Source organism: Nicotiana tomentosiformis, chromosome 1 (assembly GCF_000390325.3).
Source record: "Nicotiana tomentosiformis chromosome 1, ASM39032v3, whole genome shotgun sequence".
Lineage (NCBI taxonomy): Eukaryota > Viridiplantae > Streptophyta > Magnoliopsida > Solanales > Solanaceae > Nicotiana > Nicotiana tomentosiformis.
The window spans coordinates 35998234-36020697 of NC_090812.1; the positions used below are offsets into that span (position 1 = coordinate 35998234).

At 36.3% G+C, this 22464-nt stretch overlaps 2 protein-coding genes across 8 annotated transcripts; both read right to left on the reverse strand.

Moving 5' to 3' along the window:
- Window positions 1-7656: 7656 nt before the first annotated feature.
- LOC104109828 (uncharacterized) lies at window positions 7657-20414 on the reverse strand. Of its 7 annotated transcripts, none has more exons than XM_009619196.4 (9): window positions 19967-20413; window positions 17812-17896; window positions 17456-17560; window positions 16475-16588; window positions 15626-15740; window positions 9616-9819; window positions 9480-9525; window positions 8557-8632; window positions 7657-8120 (listed from the first exon to the last, which is right to left on the reverse strand). In XM_009619196.4, exons 6-9 carry the CDS (start codon window positions 9732-9734, stop codon window positions 7825-7827), a joined length of 537 nt encoding a protein of 178 aa, XP_009617491.1. In that variant the 5' UTR covers window positions 9735-9819; window positions 15626-15740; window positions 16475-16588; window positions 17456-17560; window positions 17812-17896; window positions 19967-20413; the 3' UTR covers window positions 7657-7824. The 7 variants fall into 7 exon arrangements, with proteins under 7 accessions (XP_009617491.1, XP_033515499.1, XP_009617488.1 ...); XM_033659608.2 differs by having other exon boundaries at window positions 17456-17568; XM_009619193.4 differs by having other exon boundaries at window positions 17456-17582.
- On the reverse strand, window positions 15685-17868 carry LOC138905648 (uncharacterized). The gene is made up of 4 exons (XM_070194171.1): window positions 17812-17868; window positions 17456-17582; window positions 16475-16588; window positions 15685-15740 (listed from the first exon to the last, which is right to left on the reverse strand). The coding sequence occupies exons 1-4, from the start codon at window positions 17866-17868 to the stop codon at window positions 15685-15687; spliced, it is 354 nt and encodes a 117-aa protein (XP_070050272.1).
- Window positions 20415-22464: the final 2050 nt, after the last annotated feature.

Consider the following 22464-nt stretch of genomic DNA (forward strand, 5'->3'; position numbering starts at 1 on the left):
AAATTGTTCAGAGAAGTTAACTGTATTCAAATGTTTAACATTGTGGTTCATTTTTCACGCAACAAAACTTTTATTATTATGAACTTACTCTTTGCGTTTGAGGTTGTTTATTAAGTGCATGCTTTATCATTTTGTTTGTATACCCAAAAGCAATCTCTTTGCCCGACTAACTCATACGAAAGCTATAAAAGGAAAAAGTATAAGCTATCAAGTTTCAACTTCTAACCTTTCGCGTTTCTGCGGAGGACTTGGTGATTGTATGTTTGGTCTCTTACTTAGAGTTGCATCTTTTGTTGATGGACTGTGATCTGCTTCTTCTACAAATGTGATGGATTCTATATTTCCTTTACTTCCCTCGCCAATGATCGTTGATGTTGAAGATTGTGACAAGTCGAAAACGGTCTCTTTTTGGGTGTAAGATAAGATGACAAATGTACTAGGTATTCTATCTGGTGTCCTAAGTAGTGACTTCAGCAAATGAATTTTGAACAGCTTGTGCAGCAGGTGCTCTCTGATGTGCTCAACAGGTAACAATTACTTCTACGGGAAAAAGTTTAGAGCATACAAAATGAGTAAAGTGAAGATTTTAAATTAATTTCCAGTAAGTTGAAATAATCCTAGAGCTGTCAGCATGTACACTTTCACCATGGTAATTTCATATATTTGGTCCGTTGTTAAAGAAAGTATTCTTTCAGCGAATTTCTCTTATACTACTGCTGCTACTATTCTACTCTCATCCGTGATTTCAACTTCGAAAATTCATATCTACGATGTTATTTTTGTGCGAGTTAATTTTAGATGAAAAATGGTAAATAATACTCCCTTCGTTCCAATTTTTGTGAACCTATTTGACTGGACGCGGAGTTTAAGAAAAAATGAAGAATTTTGGAATTTGTGCTCCTAAATAATTTAAAAAGGGGTGCAGGGTATTTGTGTGGTTATAAAAGTTTCTCATTAAGGATAAAATTATAAGTTTAAGCAAAATTGTATCCAAATTTAGAAAGGGGTCATTCTTTTTGGAACAGACCAAAAATGAAATAGGTTCACATAAAGTGAAACAGAGGTAATAAAGTTTTGGCTATCAGATGCCCATAGCGATGCTATGTCAATGGTAAAGTTATTATTACCTTGGAATCAACATTCTCAGTAGCTTGCAGTTGATAAAGAGAATTTCTTTTTGCGCTTGAGTCGTGCGAGATGTTGACACTCATAGCATAGAACCACGAAGAAAAACTAAAATTTATAATCTGTACCATTACATTGCAGGGCAAAGGACAACGAGCAGATGCTAATTGCATACACTTTGAAAAGTTCATCAGAATCGCCTTCAACACTATGGGTGGCATGTGGGCCGGGTCCGGTCCTAAGTGGACTTTGCGGGCCCGATCCTAAGTGGACCGGTCCTAGGCGGTCCCGGGCCGTAAGTGGGCCGGTCCCGGGCCTAAGTGGGCCCAACGGATACTTTCTATTTTTTAAATTTTTTTATACAAGTTAGAGAAAAAAAATGATAATAAAAATATCTAAGGCAATTCCTTGTAAATTATATTATAGAATTGTCACCTAAATTTTTTAATTCAAATTTAAAGACAAAAATATTGTAAAGAGATATTCAAAGCAATGCGTTATAATATATATATATATATATATACATCTTAAGATATATATATATATATATATATATATATATATATATATATATACAACTTAAGATATATAAAAAGACAAAAATATTTTAAAGAGATATTCAAAGTAATGCGTTATAATTTTATTATATCATTAAAAAATCATGGCAATATCTTTCTTAGTCTTCCTCCCCTTTATGGAATGAGCACAACAAGGTGCTAATACCACCATTGAGAAGAAAAAGAAACTAATCAAGATGTGCCAAAATACAAATTACATATTAATTTACATAGTATCTCTTACAAATTTCATAAATCCTTCAAGGTCCGGAGGAATTTCCGTTGGTGGTGGCGAAAAAGAATCTTGGTCATCACCGCTTCCAGGCGAAACATCATCCTACGCAAGTTCAGCTAGCATTTCTTCGTAAGCTTCGTCTACCTCTGGTTGTGATTCAGCAAGTCCAAAATTTCTTCTTTCCGAACGGATCCAATCTCTGAAAAATACTGATTTTTCCAAACTCTACTTCATAGACGCTCTATAATCACCGAGTTGAAGTCTTGCTTGACTGAAAGCGCTCTCTGATGCCACTGTTGAAGCTTGAATAGTTAAAATATCTCGGGCCATCCTTGAAAGAATCGGAAAGTGTTTTTCTTTGTCCTTCCACCATTCCAAAATATTAAAGGAGCCGTCGGGATTCACTTCCTCAATTCCCTGTGACAAATAAACTTCAAGCTCATTTAGTTGTGAAAAATCACTAGTACTAGAACCTTGAGAACCCCTGAACCCTGCCCAAGCACTAAGTGCTCTTACTCCCGCAGTTCTTTTAGATGATTGAGAACTAGAAGAAGAAGGAGTTGGAACATTTGGTCTAGCATGATCTAATGCAACTTGATAAGCATTATAAATTGTTTGAACATTTATTTTAATTGAGGCTGTTGCGTCCGGAAGTTTAGACAACTCCTCATCTTCAAGTGCTAAACCATTATAAACAGTTTCATACCAAAATTGAGGACCTCCTAATTTCATAGTAGGATTTAACAATGCAGCAACACCGTAAATAGGGGGAATAGGAAAAAAAATATTTTTTAAACTTTTTTCTCATAGAATCAATAACAAGTTGATAAATTTCCCCATCCTCTGAAAAATGATCAAATAAATTTGCAAGTTCTGCAATATAAACTAAACAGTTAGAAATAGTAGGATAATATTGCCCAGAAAATTCATTTGTAGCAATATGAAATTTTTCTAAAAAATCTACAAGTATTTTAACATTAGCCCAATCCGCATTTGTAAGGTGCTCATCATCATCACTTACATGAGCATTAAACGTTGAGTTTATGGGGTTTCTATATTCACATGCAACAACTAAATTTTCATACATGTAATTCCATCTAGTCGAACAAGGTTTAGGAACCTTTTTTTCTCTTAGGCCAAATTCATCGCATCTTTTAAAATATTCTCTAAGTCTACTTCTACGGTTTGAATAAAAAAGCCAATTAAAAGCCATTTTAACCTTTTCAATTTCAACATTTAAAATTCGCATACCATCACCCACAATTAAATGGTAAATATGACAAATACATCTAACATGAAAAATGTTACTAAATGCAGGACTTAGTGTAGTGGTAAGCAAGGCTACAACATTTGTGTTACTAGTAGCATTATCCATTGAAACTGACATTATTTTATCATTAATGCAAAAATATCTACAAATATCCGTAATCGTGCTAGAAATAAACTTTCCCGTATGACGTGAATTAATTATTCTATACGCAATAATGCGTTTTTGCATTATTCAGTCCTCATCAATCCAATGACTGGTAACAGTAAGGTAATCGCAGTCATTACCACTTCTACCAATATCAGTTGTAATAGCAACACGACAATTTATATGAGTAAATAAATAGCGCAAATATTGTTCATATTCATGTTTATATTTATAAATATCGCTCTTTACGGTTGTGCGAGGAAAACCTTTACGAGTAGGATTATAAACTTTTCTAATATAATGCACAAAGTGAGGGTTAGAAGGAAAGCTATAGGGTAAGCACATAACAGTAACCATTTTTGCCAATTCTTCTCGATCTTTTTTTGGATCATAATATAAAATACCACCGGTAACAGTGTTAATTTCCCGGTTGAAATTGATTTGACCCGGTATTAAGGTCATCCTGACTAGGTGCACTTGTCCTTTCGGTCAAAGCTTTCATACAAAAATATCTAGCTTTATCTTGAGAGTGTAGCAATATGTGTCTAGTCAAACTTCTCCCCCCCCCCCCCCCGACTTCCAACATATTTAAAAACTAACTCTTTGCCACAAGTTTTACACTTGGCCCTATTTTTTTCTCTTAGTTGAGTAAACAAAGGCCAAACAAGAGATGTTTCTGCCCGTTTAGAAGGTTGTCTAGAAAAAGTAGGGGCAGTAACAGGAGGGTCAGACGGGGCATCATTTGGATTATTATTAGTTGGGTTAACTTCAGGAGCAGGACTAGTGGGTGTATCGTCATCCGGTTGCATTTCATCAAAATCTATTTCTTCATCATCATTTTCATCAATAGTTGGATTACCATAAAGAGCATTCATATATTCATAGTTTAATTGTTTACCGGGTGTAATATTATGGCAAAATTGACTCTCGGTAAATTGTAATAAACTATTATCGCTATCAAGAATAGGAGGTGTAGGACGGTAACAAGTTTGGATCGGGGAGCCGGGGAAATGGAGGAGGAACAGATTGGCCACTAGATTCACCACTCTTGGATTTTCCCTTATTTTTACTAAACATTTTTTTTAAGGAATAAGCCATCTTAATTAATCAAGCAAAGCAAATAAAACAAACAAAACTATAATATTAAAACTTAAGAGTTGGAACAAGTTTACCGAATTGACGAACAACTTGTTGAAAATTAATTATCGTTGAAGACTTGAAGATTTCAATTCACCAACTTCACAATTTTGCACAAAATGTAACAATTAAGTAAGCAATTATAGAAGAATATTAGAGAGAGATTGAGAGAGATTGATGATTTTGTGAGAAAAATGAAAGAATGAGGGGGTATTTATAGTTGAAAATAGGGAAAAAGTGTAATTATAAAAAGTTTGGGGTTAAAACAAAGTTCGGGGGGGTTAAATAGCTATTTTGTAAATAGCCAACGGCTATTTTGGCAGACCAAACGGCTAGTTTTTAAATGGCCAAACGGTCAAATTTTTTTTAAAAAAAAATTATCCGTTGGGCCCGTATAGGCCCGTTTAGGACCGCTTGAACCGGCCCACTTCTCAGCCGGTCCCGGTCTCGCGGGCCTCGCCTATAGGACCGGCCCACTACCCAGCCCACCTCCCCACGGTCCTGGTCCTATCCAGTTAGGACCGTTTAGGCTCACCGCCCATTTGTACTTGCGGTCCTGGGCCGGTCCCGGTCCTAACCGGCCCACATGCCACCCTTATTCAACACTAAATGTTGTTCCTTAGTAGCATCGACATTTTCATCACCTAGATTTTCACCTTTACCGCTATATCATTCTGCTGAGTCTAAACAGCTCTATCTCTTTTTATCCCTTTTGACCATATAATTCACCTTAATGCTAACAGTTTCCTTTCTGTAAAGGCTCTTACTGAGGATGTTATCTAATTGACTATGGTCATTCTGTAGTTCATTATCTTTTTCTTGTTTCATCCCATATAATTCTTAATACGCCTAAGCGAATCAATAAAGTACTGCAAATGGTTTCCAAAAGAAATCCCTGAAAAAATATTTAAATGGAAGAATGTAAATAAACAAAGCCAGCATACAAGAAAACTGCAGAGCATACACCGTGGGTAAGTGCAATATATAGGAGACAATATTCTGAGCACAACAGTTACTTGAAGGAACACAGGCTGATAACAACAATCACTCCAGTGGAATAACGGGACGACATAATCAGATAATGGTTTCCCCACAGACTGGTCCTTCATTTCAACACATGCAATCCAAAAAATTGATACACAATAATGATAATGCACAACGATAATCAGATATAGCAGCAAAAGAAAAGTCTATGCTAAATTTGACCAAGATCAGAGACTGTATCATATGTTTTAATAAACTGTGAGGGAATGGCTGAAATAGGGACTATTTCATCTTCAAAAGGTGTAATGTTTAGTGTTAAGGCGATTCTGATGAACTTTTCAAAGTGTATGCAATTAGCATCTGCTCGTTGTCCTTTGTCCTGTAATGTAATGGTAGATATTGTGAATTTTGTTGGTATTATAATCTGGTAGTTTGACAGTGAAGTTCAGTATTCTTCGTGCTTCTATGCTCCGAGTGTCAACATCTAGCACGACTTAAGCGCAAAAAGAAAGTTCTCTGTTTCAAACTGCCAGCTACAAAGAATGTTGATTCCAAGGTAATAACAATTGTTACCATTGACATAGTATCACTACGGACATCTGATAGCCAAAACATTATTATTTACCATATTTCATCTAAATTAACTCACACAAAAACAACATCGCAGATGTGAATTTGAAGTTGAAATCACATATGGGAGCGCAGCAGTAACAACAGTAGTGTCACAGAAATTGGTCGAAAGAATGCTTTCATTAACAACTGACCAAATATATGAAACAACCATTGTAAAAGTGTACATACTAAAAGCTCATGGATTATTTCAACTTACTGAAAATTAATTTAAAATCTTCACTTTACTCATTATGCATGCTCTAAACTTTATTTTTCGCAGAAGCAATTGTTACCTGTTCAGCACATCAGAGAGCATTTGCTGCACAAGCTGTCCAAAATTCATTTGCAGAAATCACTACTCAGGACCCCCTTTCCTTTCTGAGCCGATGATATACCGGAAACAGCATCTCTGCCTTTTAAACGCAGGGGTAAGTTTGCGTACACTTGGTGGACTATACGGGGTATGTTATTGTTGTAGTAGTACTCAGGACACTAGAGCACCTGGTACATTTGTCTATCCTATGTTAGACCCAAAAACATACCGTCTTCGTCTTCGACTTGCCACAATCATCAACGATCATTGGCAATAGAACTAAAAGAAAGATAGAATCCATCATATACGTAAAAGCATATCGTACTCCATCAACAAAAAATACCGCGAGAAGAAAACTAAACATACAATCACCAAGTCCTCCGCTGCTCCGCAATAACAGCGAAGGTTAGAAGTTGAAACTTGATAGCTTTCAACTAAGTGGGAATACAAAGGTAATAACAACTATAGGTTCAATCTTTAAAAACCGAACCAAAAGGAAGTCCTGCTTTTGCAGTTTAAGAACGAGGAAAGCAAAAGCAGAAAATAGATAAAAACTATGGTCGCCTTCTACTTCCACGGATACAGTCAGGACAATTCTCTGTTTATGTAAACATTTTCTTAAAATTATCCAACAAAATCCAAATTTATATGCTGTGAACTCCCGTCCAGATCTCTTTGTTAAGAATCCACGCGTTGAGCTAGCAACCGAAAGAGTCACATGAAATGTATAAAATTACAGAAATACCCTTATATTATTTGGTAATTCCAGGGGAGCACACACGTTGAGGGAGCAGTGCCTATGTTTTTATAATTAGTACTTATGTTAAGAAACCAAGGTTCTTTGGTTAAAGATGACATTAACTCTTATAATTAGTACTTATGTTAAGAAACAAGGTTCTTTGATTAAAGATGACACTAACTGAATCGCCAACAAGCTCAAACATCATAATCTTGTTTTTCCTTTTATATATAAATGATTATACATAGATTATGCATTGACCGTCTATTTTTAGTTTAAATAAATGAGTGGGCTGCTATTTAGCTTAATTCTTCTTTAAAATTTTTATTATAACCCAAGACGTGCAAGTTTTTTGAACTTCATTTACTTTCAACAAGAAGCCATCTTTTTCTCTTTGCATATGTCCTTAACAATCTTCATATCTAAAAATGTTCCTACCATAGCACAAAAAACACAGTAGAATCGTGCAACATATGCCCGCTAGGGTGTTTCCTGCTCGCGAGGAAAGAAAGGAGAGCGACAAGGTTCAGTACACAGATAGAAACTGGAAAATTTCATCTTATCTATATGCATGCAAAACTTCTTTCCTTCCTTTCAATACAGGACAGTCTACTAGAAGCTGCAACCTCTTTCATGTAGCTGCGAAAATCATTTACAAGCATACTTATAACTATAGTGCCAAACCTTCTTTTTATACAAGTTCTCTCCCTATTCTTCAAAGTCACATTCGTTTTGCTCCGACAATAGCACTGCTTCTAGTTCCTTACTGAAGTCTTCATTGCCATCATGCTCTTCAGCCACTTCTTGTTGGGAGAACTTTTCCTGCTTTTCCTTTACAATGTCAAGCGAGTCTTTGACAGGCTGAAAACCAATGCCTGTTTGTTGATAGAATATTTCCTTCTGAGCTTTCCAGTCCTCAGCAGTCTTCTCAACTACATCGCCTATCAATGTCTGGTTCTCTGTTATGTGCTTTATATTTTCTACATCCACCATGTCTCTAGCCGCTTCGAGAAGAGAAAAGAAAAAAGCAAGTGAAAAGATGCCCTCCTCGACTTTAAAAGGAAAGTTAAAATCATGGATGCAAAAGAGCCTTATGGGATTTAATGCGTGCCCAATTGCCTAAGAATCATGGGAACTAAATTCATTTTCAACGTCCTATATACATTCTGAACAACAGGAATACAATAGTTTGTGAACTAATTGAGCTTCACTGCACCAAGCTGGCATTCACAATTACTTCAGTATGGACCGAATATTGACTTTAGCAACGGAATACTTCTAAGATAGAAGAAAATTTGACCAGTATTATACTGACTTGGATAATCCTTTCGAAGTAATACAAAATGGTGTCATACTTAACACATCAATAGTGCCGACAACAAAAAGAAAATGACCAAAATATGTTTTCCGTTAAAAGATTAAGAAGCTCATTGAGGTTACCTCTAATAGCTAGTTCCTTGGCCCTTGCATATTCTGCTGACTTTTGCTTGAGCAAATCCACCTCAAGCTCCATGCCCTGGAATAAATGGGAATACGAATTCAGCACTCTGAAGTCAAAGATAGAGACATGCAATAGCAAGTTTAGTGACAAGAGACCTAATGAAAGGAATTGCATCACTAAAGCAGCCTCCCAAAAAGCTAACTCGTCTAGCTTTTAGTGACAAGTAACAAGCTAATTTGCTTATACTGATCAACTCCAACATTCAAAAAACTTCTAATCAACGCAAAGAATGCATCATATGGTCAAATGATCCTCTAACAAGATATCTGATTTTTCCATTGATTGTTTAAAAAGAAACCTCCATTGATAGATTTCCTCACAAACAGGCAACTCGAGATTAGTCCATTCCTTTTGTAGTACTTCATTTCACTTGCCCTTTTAACTATCACACCGCAAAGGTAAAAACTAAGCATCCACTCCAAGAAAAAAGAATCATAAAAGAACAATCTTATGCTATTCTGAAAATACTTGCTAAATTACATAAATACAAACACCGACCCACACAAAAACAGAAACAATTTCGTATTCCAGCAAACAATATGAATCATATTTGGATGGAAGAAATCCAATCAATTTAATGAAAGAAGTTTTACACAGTCAATTGGTCCAAAATTACTAAAATCCTACTTATAATTTTTACTTTTGATGATGTTGCACCTGATAATTTTCTTGCAAAATCAGTAAAGTACAGGTCTACTCAAAATTTCCATCAAAATGGTGGTTGAGTTCAACAAATCCATATATTTAGCCGCATCAATCCATATGCACTGTAGGCAAAAGCACACAGCTGGAAGCATATTCTAGAATGGAAAATTGATAGAGCCCTTCTCTTTGAATTTAAAAAACAGTTTTACAAACATACCATATCCATGTGGGTGAAGTGCTTGATCTGGGTATTTGCAAATAACCTACATCATCCAAAGAAACAAGGTGAGCGAATGTATAGAGAAGGCTGTGAAATATAACAAACAGTTAGCAGAAAAGAATCAGTAACCTACTTTTTGGATGCTATACGGATACTTGCATTTTGTATTTCCGTCAGTTCATCTAATCTCTCAGTTACAGAGCCTTCATTCACATCCACAGACCCAAAAAGAAACATGTTCCTGTTTAACATACGTTTGACTAAAGCAGGGCAGGGACTACTTTAACATCTTTAGCCTTTGCCTCTGTGATGATGCTCCGAAGATTCTTCAGGTCTCCTGCCAAATGGAATAAAAAGAATTATGGTAAAACTACAAAGCATCAAAAGCTACTGACAGTTGCACAGTAAACTAAATTGGCAGTTAAACACTCGCCAAATTTTGTAAACAAACAATAGCCAAAGAGTTTAAAATTTCTAAAAATTAATTTAAGGAATCCCCAAACAACACAAAAAGGTCTTCCCGAGGGACATTTCTTCCTCTGCGTTAAATAGTTGTATAAATAATCCTAGTACCACATGAAATAGGAGTAGAATATGTATTGTATTAATAGGGCTCATTGTATCATAGTTAACATCAATATAATATATTTTTCTCCCGTGCTTGCAATCGTGAGAGATTTATCGCTGTGCATGAATTCGAGCGACTCCGGGAAAGAAAAAAAAATCAGTCTTTTTTCTGGCAAATCAGGGTTGTCCGCAAGAAAGTTATTTTCAGTCGGTTTTGTCTAAAACCAATACCACCACAGGATAGATCAGCCTCCGGCAACCAAACCCCAAAAATTTCTCCGGCAAAAAGTGTTTCACGCACCATTAGCAATTTTTTTTTCGGGGGAGGTTCGACTCACGCGCCGGAGGCTGATCTATTTCTTACACTTGCTGGACTTCCTACTGACCTTGATTCAGTATCCGACCATATTTTGGCTAGTTCGACTATCCCTACAGTTGATGAATTATTCTCTCGATTAATTCGCCTTGCTGCAGCACCTAGTCAAACAGTGATCTCATTAGACATAGTTGACTCCTCTGTTCTCGCATCTCAGACAATGGAAAATCGGGCATCTCAGGCTATGGAGAATCGACGAGAAAAAGGTCGTTTTGGGAGATCTCGACTCAAGTGTTCTTATTGTAATAAACTTGGACACACTCGTGAAGTGTGCTATTCGTTACATGGTCGACCACCCAGAAACGCTCATGTTGCTTAGACCGAGACTATAGGTAACCATGGATTTTCTTTATCTGAAGGGGAATATAATGAGTTCCTTCAGTATCGAGCAAGTAAGTAGACATCTCCACAAGTAGCCTCAGTTACTCAGACTGATACTTCTGTTGCTGGTAATTCTTTTGCTTGTGTTTCTCAGTCTAGTACTCTTGGACCGTGGGTCATGGACTCGGGAGCTTATGATCATATCTCTGGTAATAAATCAATTTTGTCTAATATTGTGTATTCACAGTCTCTTCCTAGTGTTACTTAAGCCAATGGGTTCCAAACTAAAGCAAAAGGAGTTGGACAAACTAATCCCTTATCTTCGTCACTCTAGATTCCATTCTTTATGTCCCTGGTTGTCCTTTTAGTCTTGCATCTGTTAATCGTTTGACTCGTGCCCTCCATTAGCTCGCTTGTATCGGGGGGAGCTTACTTCACTTGTTTTCTTGTGGTATATATTTTTTTAATGATTCTTATATTATGCGAGACCGCAGTACGGGACAGACGATTGACACAGGGCGTGAATCATAAGGCCTTTACTATCTTAACTCACTCAGTCCCTCCACAACATGTCCAGTTGCAGCTCATCCAGACTTAATTCAAAGACGTTTAGGACATCCGAGTTTATCCAAGCTTCAGAAGATGGTGCCTAGTTTGTCTAGTTTGTCTACATTAGATTGTGAGTCGTGTCAACTTGGGAAACATACCCGAGCTACTTTTTTGCGTAGTGCCGAGAGTCGTGCAGAGTCTATTTTTTCATTAGTTCAATCTGATATATGGGGTCCTAATAGAGTCCGTTCAACCTTAGAATTTCGTTATTTTGTTAGATTTATTGATGATTACTCAAGATGTACTTAGATTTTCCTAATAAAAGATCGTTATGAGTTATTTTCTATCTTCCAGAATTTGTGCTGAAATTAAAAATCAGTTTGGTGTTTCTATCCGCACTTTTCGTAGTGATAATGCTTAAATTATCCTTTCAGTTTCAGCAGTTTATGACTTCTCAAGGAATTATCCATCAAACATACCCCTCAACACAATGGGGTAGCAGAGAGAAAAAATAAGCATCTCGTTGAAACTGCTCGTACGCTTCTCATTCAGTCCCATGTTCCGCTGCGTTTTTCGGGCGATGCAGTTCTTACAGCTTGTTACTTTATTAATCGGATGCCTGCATCTGCTATCCAGAATCAGATTCTACATTCAGTATTGTTCCCTAAGTTACCCTTATACTATCTTTCTCCACATGCTTTTGGGAGTACATGTTTTGTTCATAACTTAACTTCCGGAAAAAATAAGTTAGCTCCTCGTGCTCTCAAATGTGTCTTCCTTGGGTATTCTTGAGTTCAGAAAGGATATCGTTGCTACTCCCCTGATCTTTGTAGGTACCTTATGTTAGCTGATGTCATATTTTTTGAATCTCCACCTTACTTTACCTCTTCTGACCACCTTGATATAACTGAGGTCTTACCTATATCGACTCTTGAAGAGTTTACTACAACTCCTTCTACATCCTCAGCTGCAGAAGTCTTACCCATACCAGTGTTTTGGATAGCGTGCGGTGACAAATAGCGACGAGGGCCCGCTTCACTGAGGCGAGAGGCGTTTGTGAAGCGACAATTTATACAAAAACATAAAATATTATATATATATATATATATATATATAAAACTAAAAACTCAATAACAATAATATATTAATAAATATATCAATTCAAAAATTAAAAACTCAATAGATTCTATATGCAATTAATTCTACTCTATAAGACTATTAAGTCTATAATTGAAAAAACAGAGCAAACAAAACAGAGCCTAAAAAGAAAGAACTACTGCCTCTGCTCTGCTGCTGGTCGAAAAATAGAGCCAAAAAAAATAAGAGAAGAAGAAAGAGGAAGGGAAGAGCCTCTGTTATTTTGCTCGAAAAACAGAGCACAAAAACAGACTCTCTGTTTCTGGTGTTTTCGACAAAAAACAGAGCAAAAAAAATAGAAAGAAGAAGGAGAAAGAAGAAAGAAGAAAGAAGAAAGAAAGTCAACTCAGAGAAGCATACCTGGTCTTTCAGATGGCAGAAACTTGATGTAGAAGACGATGGCACTTGGCAGAAACTTAAAGCTTTCAGATGAAGAAGACGATGGCACAGTAATCGCGAGCCCTAATCGTGACCTTTTTTCAGAAACTTGGCAGCTCTGTTGTTCGAAGTTGAAGAAGAAAGAAACTTCTGAGAGTCGAGCCCTAATCACGACCTTTTTTCTTAAGTCTTTGCCCTTTTTCTTTTTAAAAAAGTGACGCTTCAGTCGCCTCTCGCCACACTGTCGCCTCTCGCTACATAAGTAGAGGCGATCGCTTTATGTAAATCGCAACGCAACAGATGAAAGAAGTGACACAGTCTCGCATCGCTACGCTACTCGCTATTAGCGACGTAGCGCTCGCCATTTACAACACTGACCCATACCGACCGTTGAGTGACTCTAGTGTTTCTCCTCCTAGATCCTCAGCCACAAGAACACCACTCTTGACTTATCGTCGTCGTCCACGTCCAGCATCACGCACAGCTGATTCACGTCGTGCACCTGACACTGCTCCTGCTACAGACTTGTCTCCTCTTAGTCCATTAATTGCACTTCGAAAAGGTATATGGTCCACTCTTAATCCAAATCCACATTATGTCGGTTTAAGTTATCATCATTTGTCATCACCTCATTATGCTTTAATATCTTCTTTGTCCTCTATTTTCATCCCTAAGTCTACAGGTGAAACATTGTCTCATCCAGGATGGCGACAGGCTATGATTAACGAAATGTCTGTTTTACATACGAGTGGTACTTGGGAGCTTGTTCCTCTTCCTTCAGGTAAATCTACTATTGGTTATCGTTGGGTTTATGCAGTCAAAGATTGTCCGGATGGCCAAGTTGATCGACTTAAGGCTCGTTTTGTTGCCAAAAGGTATACTCAAATATTTGGGCTCGATTATAGTGATACTTTCTCTCTCATGGCTAAAACAACATCAGTCTGCCTTTTTTTATCCATGGTTGTTGTTCGCCATTGGCCTCCCCATCAGTTGGACATTAAGAAGGCTTTTCTTCACGGTGACCTTAAGGATGAAGTTTATATGGAGCAACCACCTGATTTTGTTGCTCAGGTTTGTGGCCTGGTATGTCGGTTGCGCCGGTCACTCTATGGTCTAAAGCAGTCTCCTCGAGCCTGGTATGGTAAGTTCAGCACAGTTGTTTAGGAATTTGACATGACTCGTAATGAAGCTGATCACTCTGTGTTTTATCGGTATTCTGCTTCAAATCTCTATATTTATTAGGTGGTTTATGTTGACGATATTGTTATTACCGGCAATGATCAGAATGGTATTACTGAGTTGAAGCAACATCTTTTCGGCACTTTGAGACTAAGGATTTGGGCAGATTAAAGTATTTTCTGGGTATTGGGATCGCTCAGCTTAGCTCAGGTATTGTGATCTCACAACGAAAGTATGCCTTAGACATTCTTGAGGAGACGGGAATAACTGGCTATAGACCTGTTGACACTCCTATGGATCTGAATTCTAAACTTCTGCTAGGACTACGGGAGCCGCTTAGCGATCCTGTAAGATATAAGCGGTTGGTTAGTAAATTAAATTACCTCGCAGTGACTAGACCTGACATTTCCTTCCTTGTGAGTGTTGTGAGTCAGTTTATGGATTCTCCCTGTGATGATCATTGGGATGTAGTTGTCCGCATTCTTCGGTATATAAAATCAGTTCCAGGTAAAGGATTATTGTTTGAGGATCAAGGCCATGCGCAGAACGTTGGATACTCAGATGCTGATTGGGCATGATCACCTTCTGATAGACGTTATACATCTGGATATTGTGTTTTAGTAGGAGATAATTTGGTGTCTTGGAAGAGCAAGAAACATAATGTGGTTGCTCGGTCTAGTGCAGAAGCAAAATATCGAGCAATGGCTATGGCCTTCATATTGCATCAAATCCGGTGTTCCATGAGAGAATTGAACACATTGAGATTGAATGTCACTTCGTCAGAGAAAAGATACTCTCAGGAGATATTGCTACAAAGTTTGTGAAGTCGAATGATCAGCTTGCAGATATTTTCACCAAGTCTCTTACTGGGCCTCATACTAGTTACTTATGTAACAAGCTCGGTACATATGATTTGTATGCACCAGCTTGAGGGAGAGTGTTAAATAGTTGTGTAAATAATCTTAGTCCCACATGGAATAAGAGTAGAATATGTATTGTATAAATAAGGCTCATTGTATCATAGTTAACATCAATTTCCCGTGCTTTCTCACATTCTGATTGGCACTGCTAGATCAGAAGAATTACATCGGCTACGCACCCACAAAAATATAAATTTTTATATCCTCAAAGATCTACAACTAAAGGAATATGAATAGAATGTCATACTTCATTTAAACAAGGGTGATGCTATGCTACATATCACTATATCATGAACAATAAATTATGGTGAACCGGTTCTAGAAGTGCCAAGGAACATACATTGAACTTGCAAATTATAGTTGAAAACATATATTGTTCAATGGGTTACTTCTGAAAGTGAAAATGAGGACGCAATGGCTTTCTCTGAAAATGAGGACGCACAAGTAGTTTGAGAAATGATAGAGAGAAGGAGATCATTTGGCATCAAAGGAAAATTTAATTGGAGGTCTTGTTGATTTTGGACCAATCAAATGTTCTTCAAATGAAATTAAAACTGACATTTAAGAACGTTTTAGCAAAATGATAGTACGAGCTGGTATTGTGATTGGTATCTTAGTAGCATCAATTTTCACCAATTATTCAAGCATTCTTTGACTTCTTGTGCTTCATCTATTATTATGATTTGATAAGAAAACTGAATAGAGTGTTGACCCACCTGTGGTTCCAATTATACAGGTTAATGTCCTCAAAGCTAAACCAAGAAAAGGTTTAACATCAGTCGAAGCAACAACGGTGGACACCTAATAGTGGTCCAATTCCATTCACATAACCTGCAAAAATATAGATACTTGATAGTCCAATTACATGTTTGGAGAACTCTTCAAAGAACTAAAGCAACCTACTTAAAGTATGAGTAAACTATGAATTAACATCCTCACTAGAGCTATTCATTTAATTTACATATACATGTTACGTCATAATTCATCTGATATACAGCATTAATATTGTGTTATAGTTCCGGTAACATATTTTGAAACAGGAATCTAGAAAGTATCCATGATGATATATGCTCCAGACAGTGCCATCACAAAGAAAGAAATTTGCAACTCAATCAGTGAAGTGACTGATTCAGGTTTCATTCAAATGTTTTTTTTAAAGATTTGATTGTAACTTTTAATTGTCTCATCTCATAAGACCAAAACTGCACAATCGAGAGGGAATCATCACATAAAAAGCACTGTTTCACGACATACAACAACAAACCCAATGTAATCCCACAAGTGGGGTCTGGGGGGTAATGTGTACGCAGACCTTACAACAATGTCTGGGGAGACTGTTTCCGATAGACCCTCGGCTCAAGGAACAAGGAAAATAAAGCAGCAACAACAATGCAATAGAAGCAAACAGCACAACATGTAATAATAAAGAACCGGGAATAAGAGAAATACAAAAATAGTACTAGTACTACCGGTAAGACTAAGAGACACTAGCGACTACCAGTCATCCTTCCACCCTAATTCACGACATATCATGTTAAAAAGGTTGTATATATATATATATATACCTAGAGATATATAAATCTTGAAAGGAAGCTTGAATGGCTGCGTCTCATAAAGGCAGTACAGGGAATAAAGCCCACCCAGTCTACTCAAAAGAGAATAATTAGACACCATGTAACCTGCAATGCATTCAATTCGGTAAATCCAAAGCAGGAAAATATCAGCCACAGGGAAAGGTGAAAATATTACACTAGTATGACAGCTCTCTCATCGAAATTTAAGAGAAAATAAACATCAGAAAAAGAATTTAAGGATGCACTCACATTCACTACTTTACTAATATCTCTCCAAATACTAAAATCACTTTCCAAAGGCTTTGTTTGAAGTCAGAGCCAAAATTTTACACCTTTTACTGTGCTATCTGTCGACATTTACCAGAGCATATGATGACGAGGGAGAGAATATTAGAACAAATTGAAATGTCTGAGTTGATTTGGAAGAATCTCTCAAGGTTTCTATATTTCTCTTAGAAATCGTGATTTTGAAAAATCTTTAAAGAGTTTGTGTTTCTCTTCGTTTGTGACCCTTCACTTTGCTACTCATTAACTGATAAGCAGGTAAAATTTGGTTATAGTAGCACATGGAATGCATCATATTTAGCAATCAAATAAATCAACAGTCATTTATATTTGTAATTTGTAACTTTTAACCACGTAAATAAATAAGCAAAATGGTGTTCACTTGAACACAAGATTGACTTCAGTTCTGTTGAGTAAAGGACAAATAATACAAATCTACTGCTACCTCAGTGCTATAAAGTTTTTCAACATTCTCTCTCTCTCTCTCCTTTTTTTTTGTGGGGGGGGGGTTGGTGACATTTCTCAACATTCCTATAGTTCCATACGTTTCACATTAAAGGTAGAAAGTTTTTCATAGATAAGTGTGTGTATGCCACAATAATCAGAATCATTCTCTCCGAATGAAACTAAAATATGTTAAATTAGGAAAACCAACAAAAAAGTAAAATAGAAAACATTTAGACATACCACTGCAGTAGGCATAGAGTGATTGCATAAAGCATGCCTGATCTTTAGAGGGACTGGCCTCAAAAATATAGGAGAGCTTTTTAGAGACCCACACTCTCTTCATTTCTGCAAAACTAGGAGATCCACCCTATAAAACACCATATTACTGGTATGAACCATTATGAAAAGTGCAAGATAAATGAATAGCTTTCATTTTATTTTGGTAATGATGATGACGAGTTGAGCTAAATGAAAGGAATGAGGATTCATATCGCCGACCCCAACTTGCTTGGGACTGAGGCGTAATTGTTGTTGCAAGATAAATGAATAGATCAAAACTATGCTTAAATTGAAGGAAAAAACAGGCATATTAGTACCTTGGCAAACTCCTTTATAAGCTCATCAATGTCTAATTTGAACGGTTTGAGGTCCATATTGTTAAAGTTGACTTCTCTTTATGGCCTACAAGTAGAACATTTCTTGATTAAGCTAGTGCAAAGAACATATGCAACTATAAATTCAATATCACTACAGTTAGAAGAGAAGACGTACTGAATTCATGGCTTATATTCACTGTAGAATTTTCTAAATTGAAAATTCTTTTATCAAAGGCTACATTTGAAGCCTTTAGATCAGAGATCTCTTTTTTGAGATTATCAATCTCATTACTAAGATCTTGAACAGTAGTTGGCCTATCAATGGCCTGGGATTTTTCTTTTAAAATCCGTTTAACATCAGACATGGTATATGGCCCTTTTTGAGAATGAATTTCTTCTATCTCTGGACTTGTGAGTAACTAGTCCATTTTGTCAATAATTTGGGACCTCAGTCCTGGGTCTTTAATAATCCTGAGAAAATCTAATAAATTATCATTGGTTAGGACATTAATATCTAAGTCCTTGAATTGTGAATATATATTATAAAATTCATCATCCGTGTTGTTATTACAACACTGATTTTTCTTGCAGGGTCCACAATCATCTTCTGAGGAAAACGTCCTGTAAGACCCTTAAATCTTCATCAGTTGATGAATCTTCCCTATCACTATTTTCTGGACTGGAATTTTTTGGAGAAGAATTTAATAAAATTTTATATAAAGAATTCTTAATATTATCATCTATATCAAGGTTCTTAATCTTATCCTTGACTTTACAATCTCTAGCATAATGACCTATCCTACCACATTTGTAGCAAACATTAGGCTTATTAGATTTTATAAAATCCTTTCTATTTTTATAAAAAATTTAGCTTAGTGGTAAGGGTGTTCAAATTCCTAGAAGTATTGCAGGTTCAATACTTGCTAGATTTAATTATTCGAAATGAGATTATTTATTTAATTCAGAGTCGCCACTTGGGATAATTATTATGGTGTCCCAAGTCTCCGGTTCATTTTTAAATCCCAAATCGAGAAATTTGACTCTGTTCATAGTCCGCGAACACAGAAGACCGGGTAAGGAATTCTGTTAATCCGGAGAAGGTGTGAGACACTCTCGAATTCTGTGATTTTAGCACGGTCGCATAACAATTAATACTTAGCCTAATTATCTGATTTATAACATGTTTAAAACCTTTTATGCGCATGTTATCTTTTAGCGCTTCTAATCGAATTTTTAACCGTTTTTAGTATGTATGGAGTTATTTCTTGAACAAGTTACGATGTCGTACACTTGTCGTTCTAGTACACATTACAAGTCGCGCCACGTGAAACGCACCCGCGATTTACAACATGCTTATTATTATTATTTTTGAAGTTATGGCCAAGTCGCGTGAAACGCGCAATCGAATTGGGTTTTACGTATCGTGACCATGCCACGGGAACTGTACCCATAGTCACGATGATTTATTTATTAATCGCGCCTAAAGCAAACTACGAATATTCAAGAATTAATTACTTTTCTAAATTCAAGATCGTGTGTTAAAGTTGAGAGCTACAGAGTCATGTATTGGGTTGGAGTAAGTGTTGGCAGCTCAAAATTCACCAACTATTAGCCTAAACTCATACCCAGTTAAACCAAAGGAGAATTTGAAAACATAAAATTACCAACTGACTTTGTACATCTACCACAAGCATGGGTAACACTATTATAGGCTTGATTTCAACAAATTCAAAACTAAAGGTTTAGCTTAATTGAAGCCAATCATTATACGAATAGACACACTCTGCTTCCCTTAGATTTCGAATCTGTTCGAGCACTAAACAAACTCATGACTTGATATTGACGTTTTCACTTTCCACTTAAACTGAGGATTTCAGTTTCGGAACCTATTTCAAATGAACGAACACATCCAGATTTCAAAACACGAGAGCAATAATCCTATAGTATCACAAATGAAGCTCTAACAGTGATTATCAACAAATGACTTCTGTACACAGATTTATTCTAACTCTATGCATCAAAATAGTTCAACATTAATTCAAACTTGCAAATAACAGTGATGAACTTTTCCAGGGGAATAAGGGAACAATTATTGTGAATTTCAATACGATATAGCATCTAATCAACAATTGCAGCATGTTGGATAAGTTCATACCTGAGCCACAAATAAAAATCGAAAGCCAAAACAAAGGCTGAAAAAAAACAGATGTAATGTTGGAACTCAGCTACTGGACAACAGCGTAATCAGCGGCGAGATCAGCTCCCAATCCCAGCTTCCACAGCTTTATAACCCAGAAGAAAAAGGATTTGAACCTTAAATTTCCAGCAGCTGATTCGTCTCCAAATCCTTTCCCAAATCCCTATTTTTATCAGTTTTTCAGAGATTTTTTATTTATTTATTTCCAAATCTGCTTTTGGAACTTTTAAATTGCAGAATCCCTCCGCCGCTATCTCGTGTGTGCGCTTTTTGAGAATTTCGGATGGTGGGTTGCGTGTGTATCCAGATAATTAGTGAGGTGAGAAACGCGTCGTTTGAGCCTTTGAGGGATCGGTGGGTGTAGTGCGGACCAAAGTGGGGTTATTTTGGACTGAAGCGATCATAATAGGTGGAAAGAAAGATTGGGCACCACAATATGTATAGCACCGTGAGCACCATAATATGTATAGCACAGTTATTCATTGCGCTACACCTTAATGGCACGTTTGTCCGTTAAGGTATAGCGTAATAAATAATCGCGCTTTATTTAAACTTAAATGGGAGGGAAGGTATAGCGCTCATATCTATCGTGTTATAGTATAGCGCGGTATACATGCACGTTATACCAAGATAAAAAAGCGTGCCCTTCTCCTTCCCCACAAACGCGAACCACAACCCCCTATATTTTATCCCCCCCCCCCCCCCCATTTTTAAAGAAAAAAATCTCGGTTGGAGCCCACCGGTCCCACAAAAGTATAGATTCTCGGTCCCACATTATATCTAAGGCGTTATCGCATAGTTGGTTGCTCGTTTCGCCTCCAAATCACCAAATCTTCAACTTTCCAAAAAATTAAAATCGAGGTATTCCGACCTATTTTTTGTTAAAACTCATGTATACAAACTACCAAATAGTTATTTTTTATTGTGTTCTATATCATTTCGTGATTGTTTTGTGATTTAATTTATTTATTTATTTATCTGGATTATATTATTAGTGTGCTAAAAAAATTAATAAAATAGAAAAATTGTTATTAGTTGTTATAAAAAATGTTAATTAGTTATTTTTTACTGTGGTATATGTATTTTTGTGATTGTTTTGTGATTAAATCAATTTGTTATTTTTTATCCGGATTAGATTATTTATGTTTTATACGATTAGTAAAATAGATAAATTGTTATTTTAGGAATAATTAATCTTATTTAGATATTATTGTTGTACATATATTAATATGTGACTTTAATGTTGTTTAGTTCCATGTATTATTATGTTGTGCCCGTAATTTTAATGTAGTACCATTATTTGTAATGTAGTGCCCTTTTAGTGTAGTAAAATGTAGTGCTCTTTAGCGTAGTATCTTTGTAGTTATTGATTTAATTATCTGTTAAACTAAAAAATATCTGAAAAAATATGATAGTTCAAACACAAACTCTCTCGAATTCTAGTCAACAAACGTAAAAACAAATAACATTAAAAAACAACAATATTTGTTAAACTAAGTATTGTTATATGAATATGTAATAATGAAATCATGTATAATTATTAAAATTAATTATTTAATTTTATTATAGTCAAAAATAGATGAGTAACAAACAAACATATAAAATAAGAAATAAATATATAAAATAAGAAACTAACATATTAAATAATAAACAAATATATAAAATAGTAAACTAACATATAAATAATAAACTAACATATAAAATAATAAACTAACATATAAAATGATAAAACAACATATAAAATATAAAATTATAATATAAAAAATGTATCAACTAACAATATATTAAAAATATCAAATAAATTTTAATATTAAAGATATTGCAATATATTTAAAGATGTTAAGGAATTAAAAAGAAAAATACTTTAATTAATATTGTTCAATTTACAATCATCGTCATGGAGGTTCCGCCTGTGCATCCCGGACCTGCATCGCTAGAGCTACTGTTGCTACAGGCCGAGCATAGGTCTTCATACATATGGGATGGGCAGTGTTTGTCCCAGACATTCCGCGCCAGACGTATAGACGATATGTGGGACTTCATTAGGACCTACCCCACTTCATCCCCGTATAGTTAGACGCCTTTAGGATATGGGTTTTTACAAGATCATAGAGGTCGGTCGGTTGTAGTTCGACTGGGCGTTGATCACGGCTATGATAGAGTGGTGGCGACCAGAGACGCACACGTTTCATCTACCCATCGGCGAGGCTACCATCACGCTTGAGGACGTGGAGGTTCTTTTTGGTCTGTCGGTTGATGGACTACATGTAGCTTACTCACATGCTCTTAGAGAATATACGGGATTGCATTACCTGCAGATGTTGCAGCGATTCACCAACTTCCAGCCAGCGGAGGAGACTGCATTGAGTGGGGCCAGTCATTTGAAGTTGACTCCTGTCCGACAACATCTGGAGGCGATGGATGTGGACATTGCGGATGATTCACCGGTGGAGGTT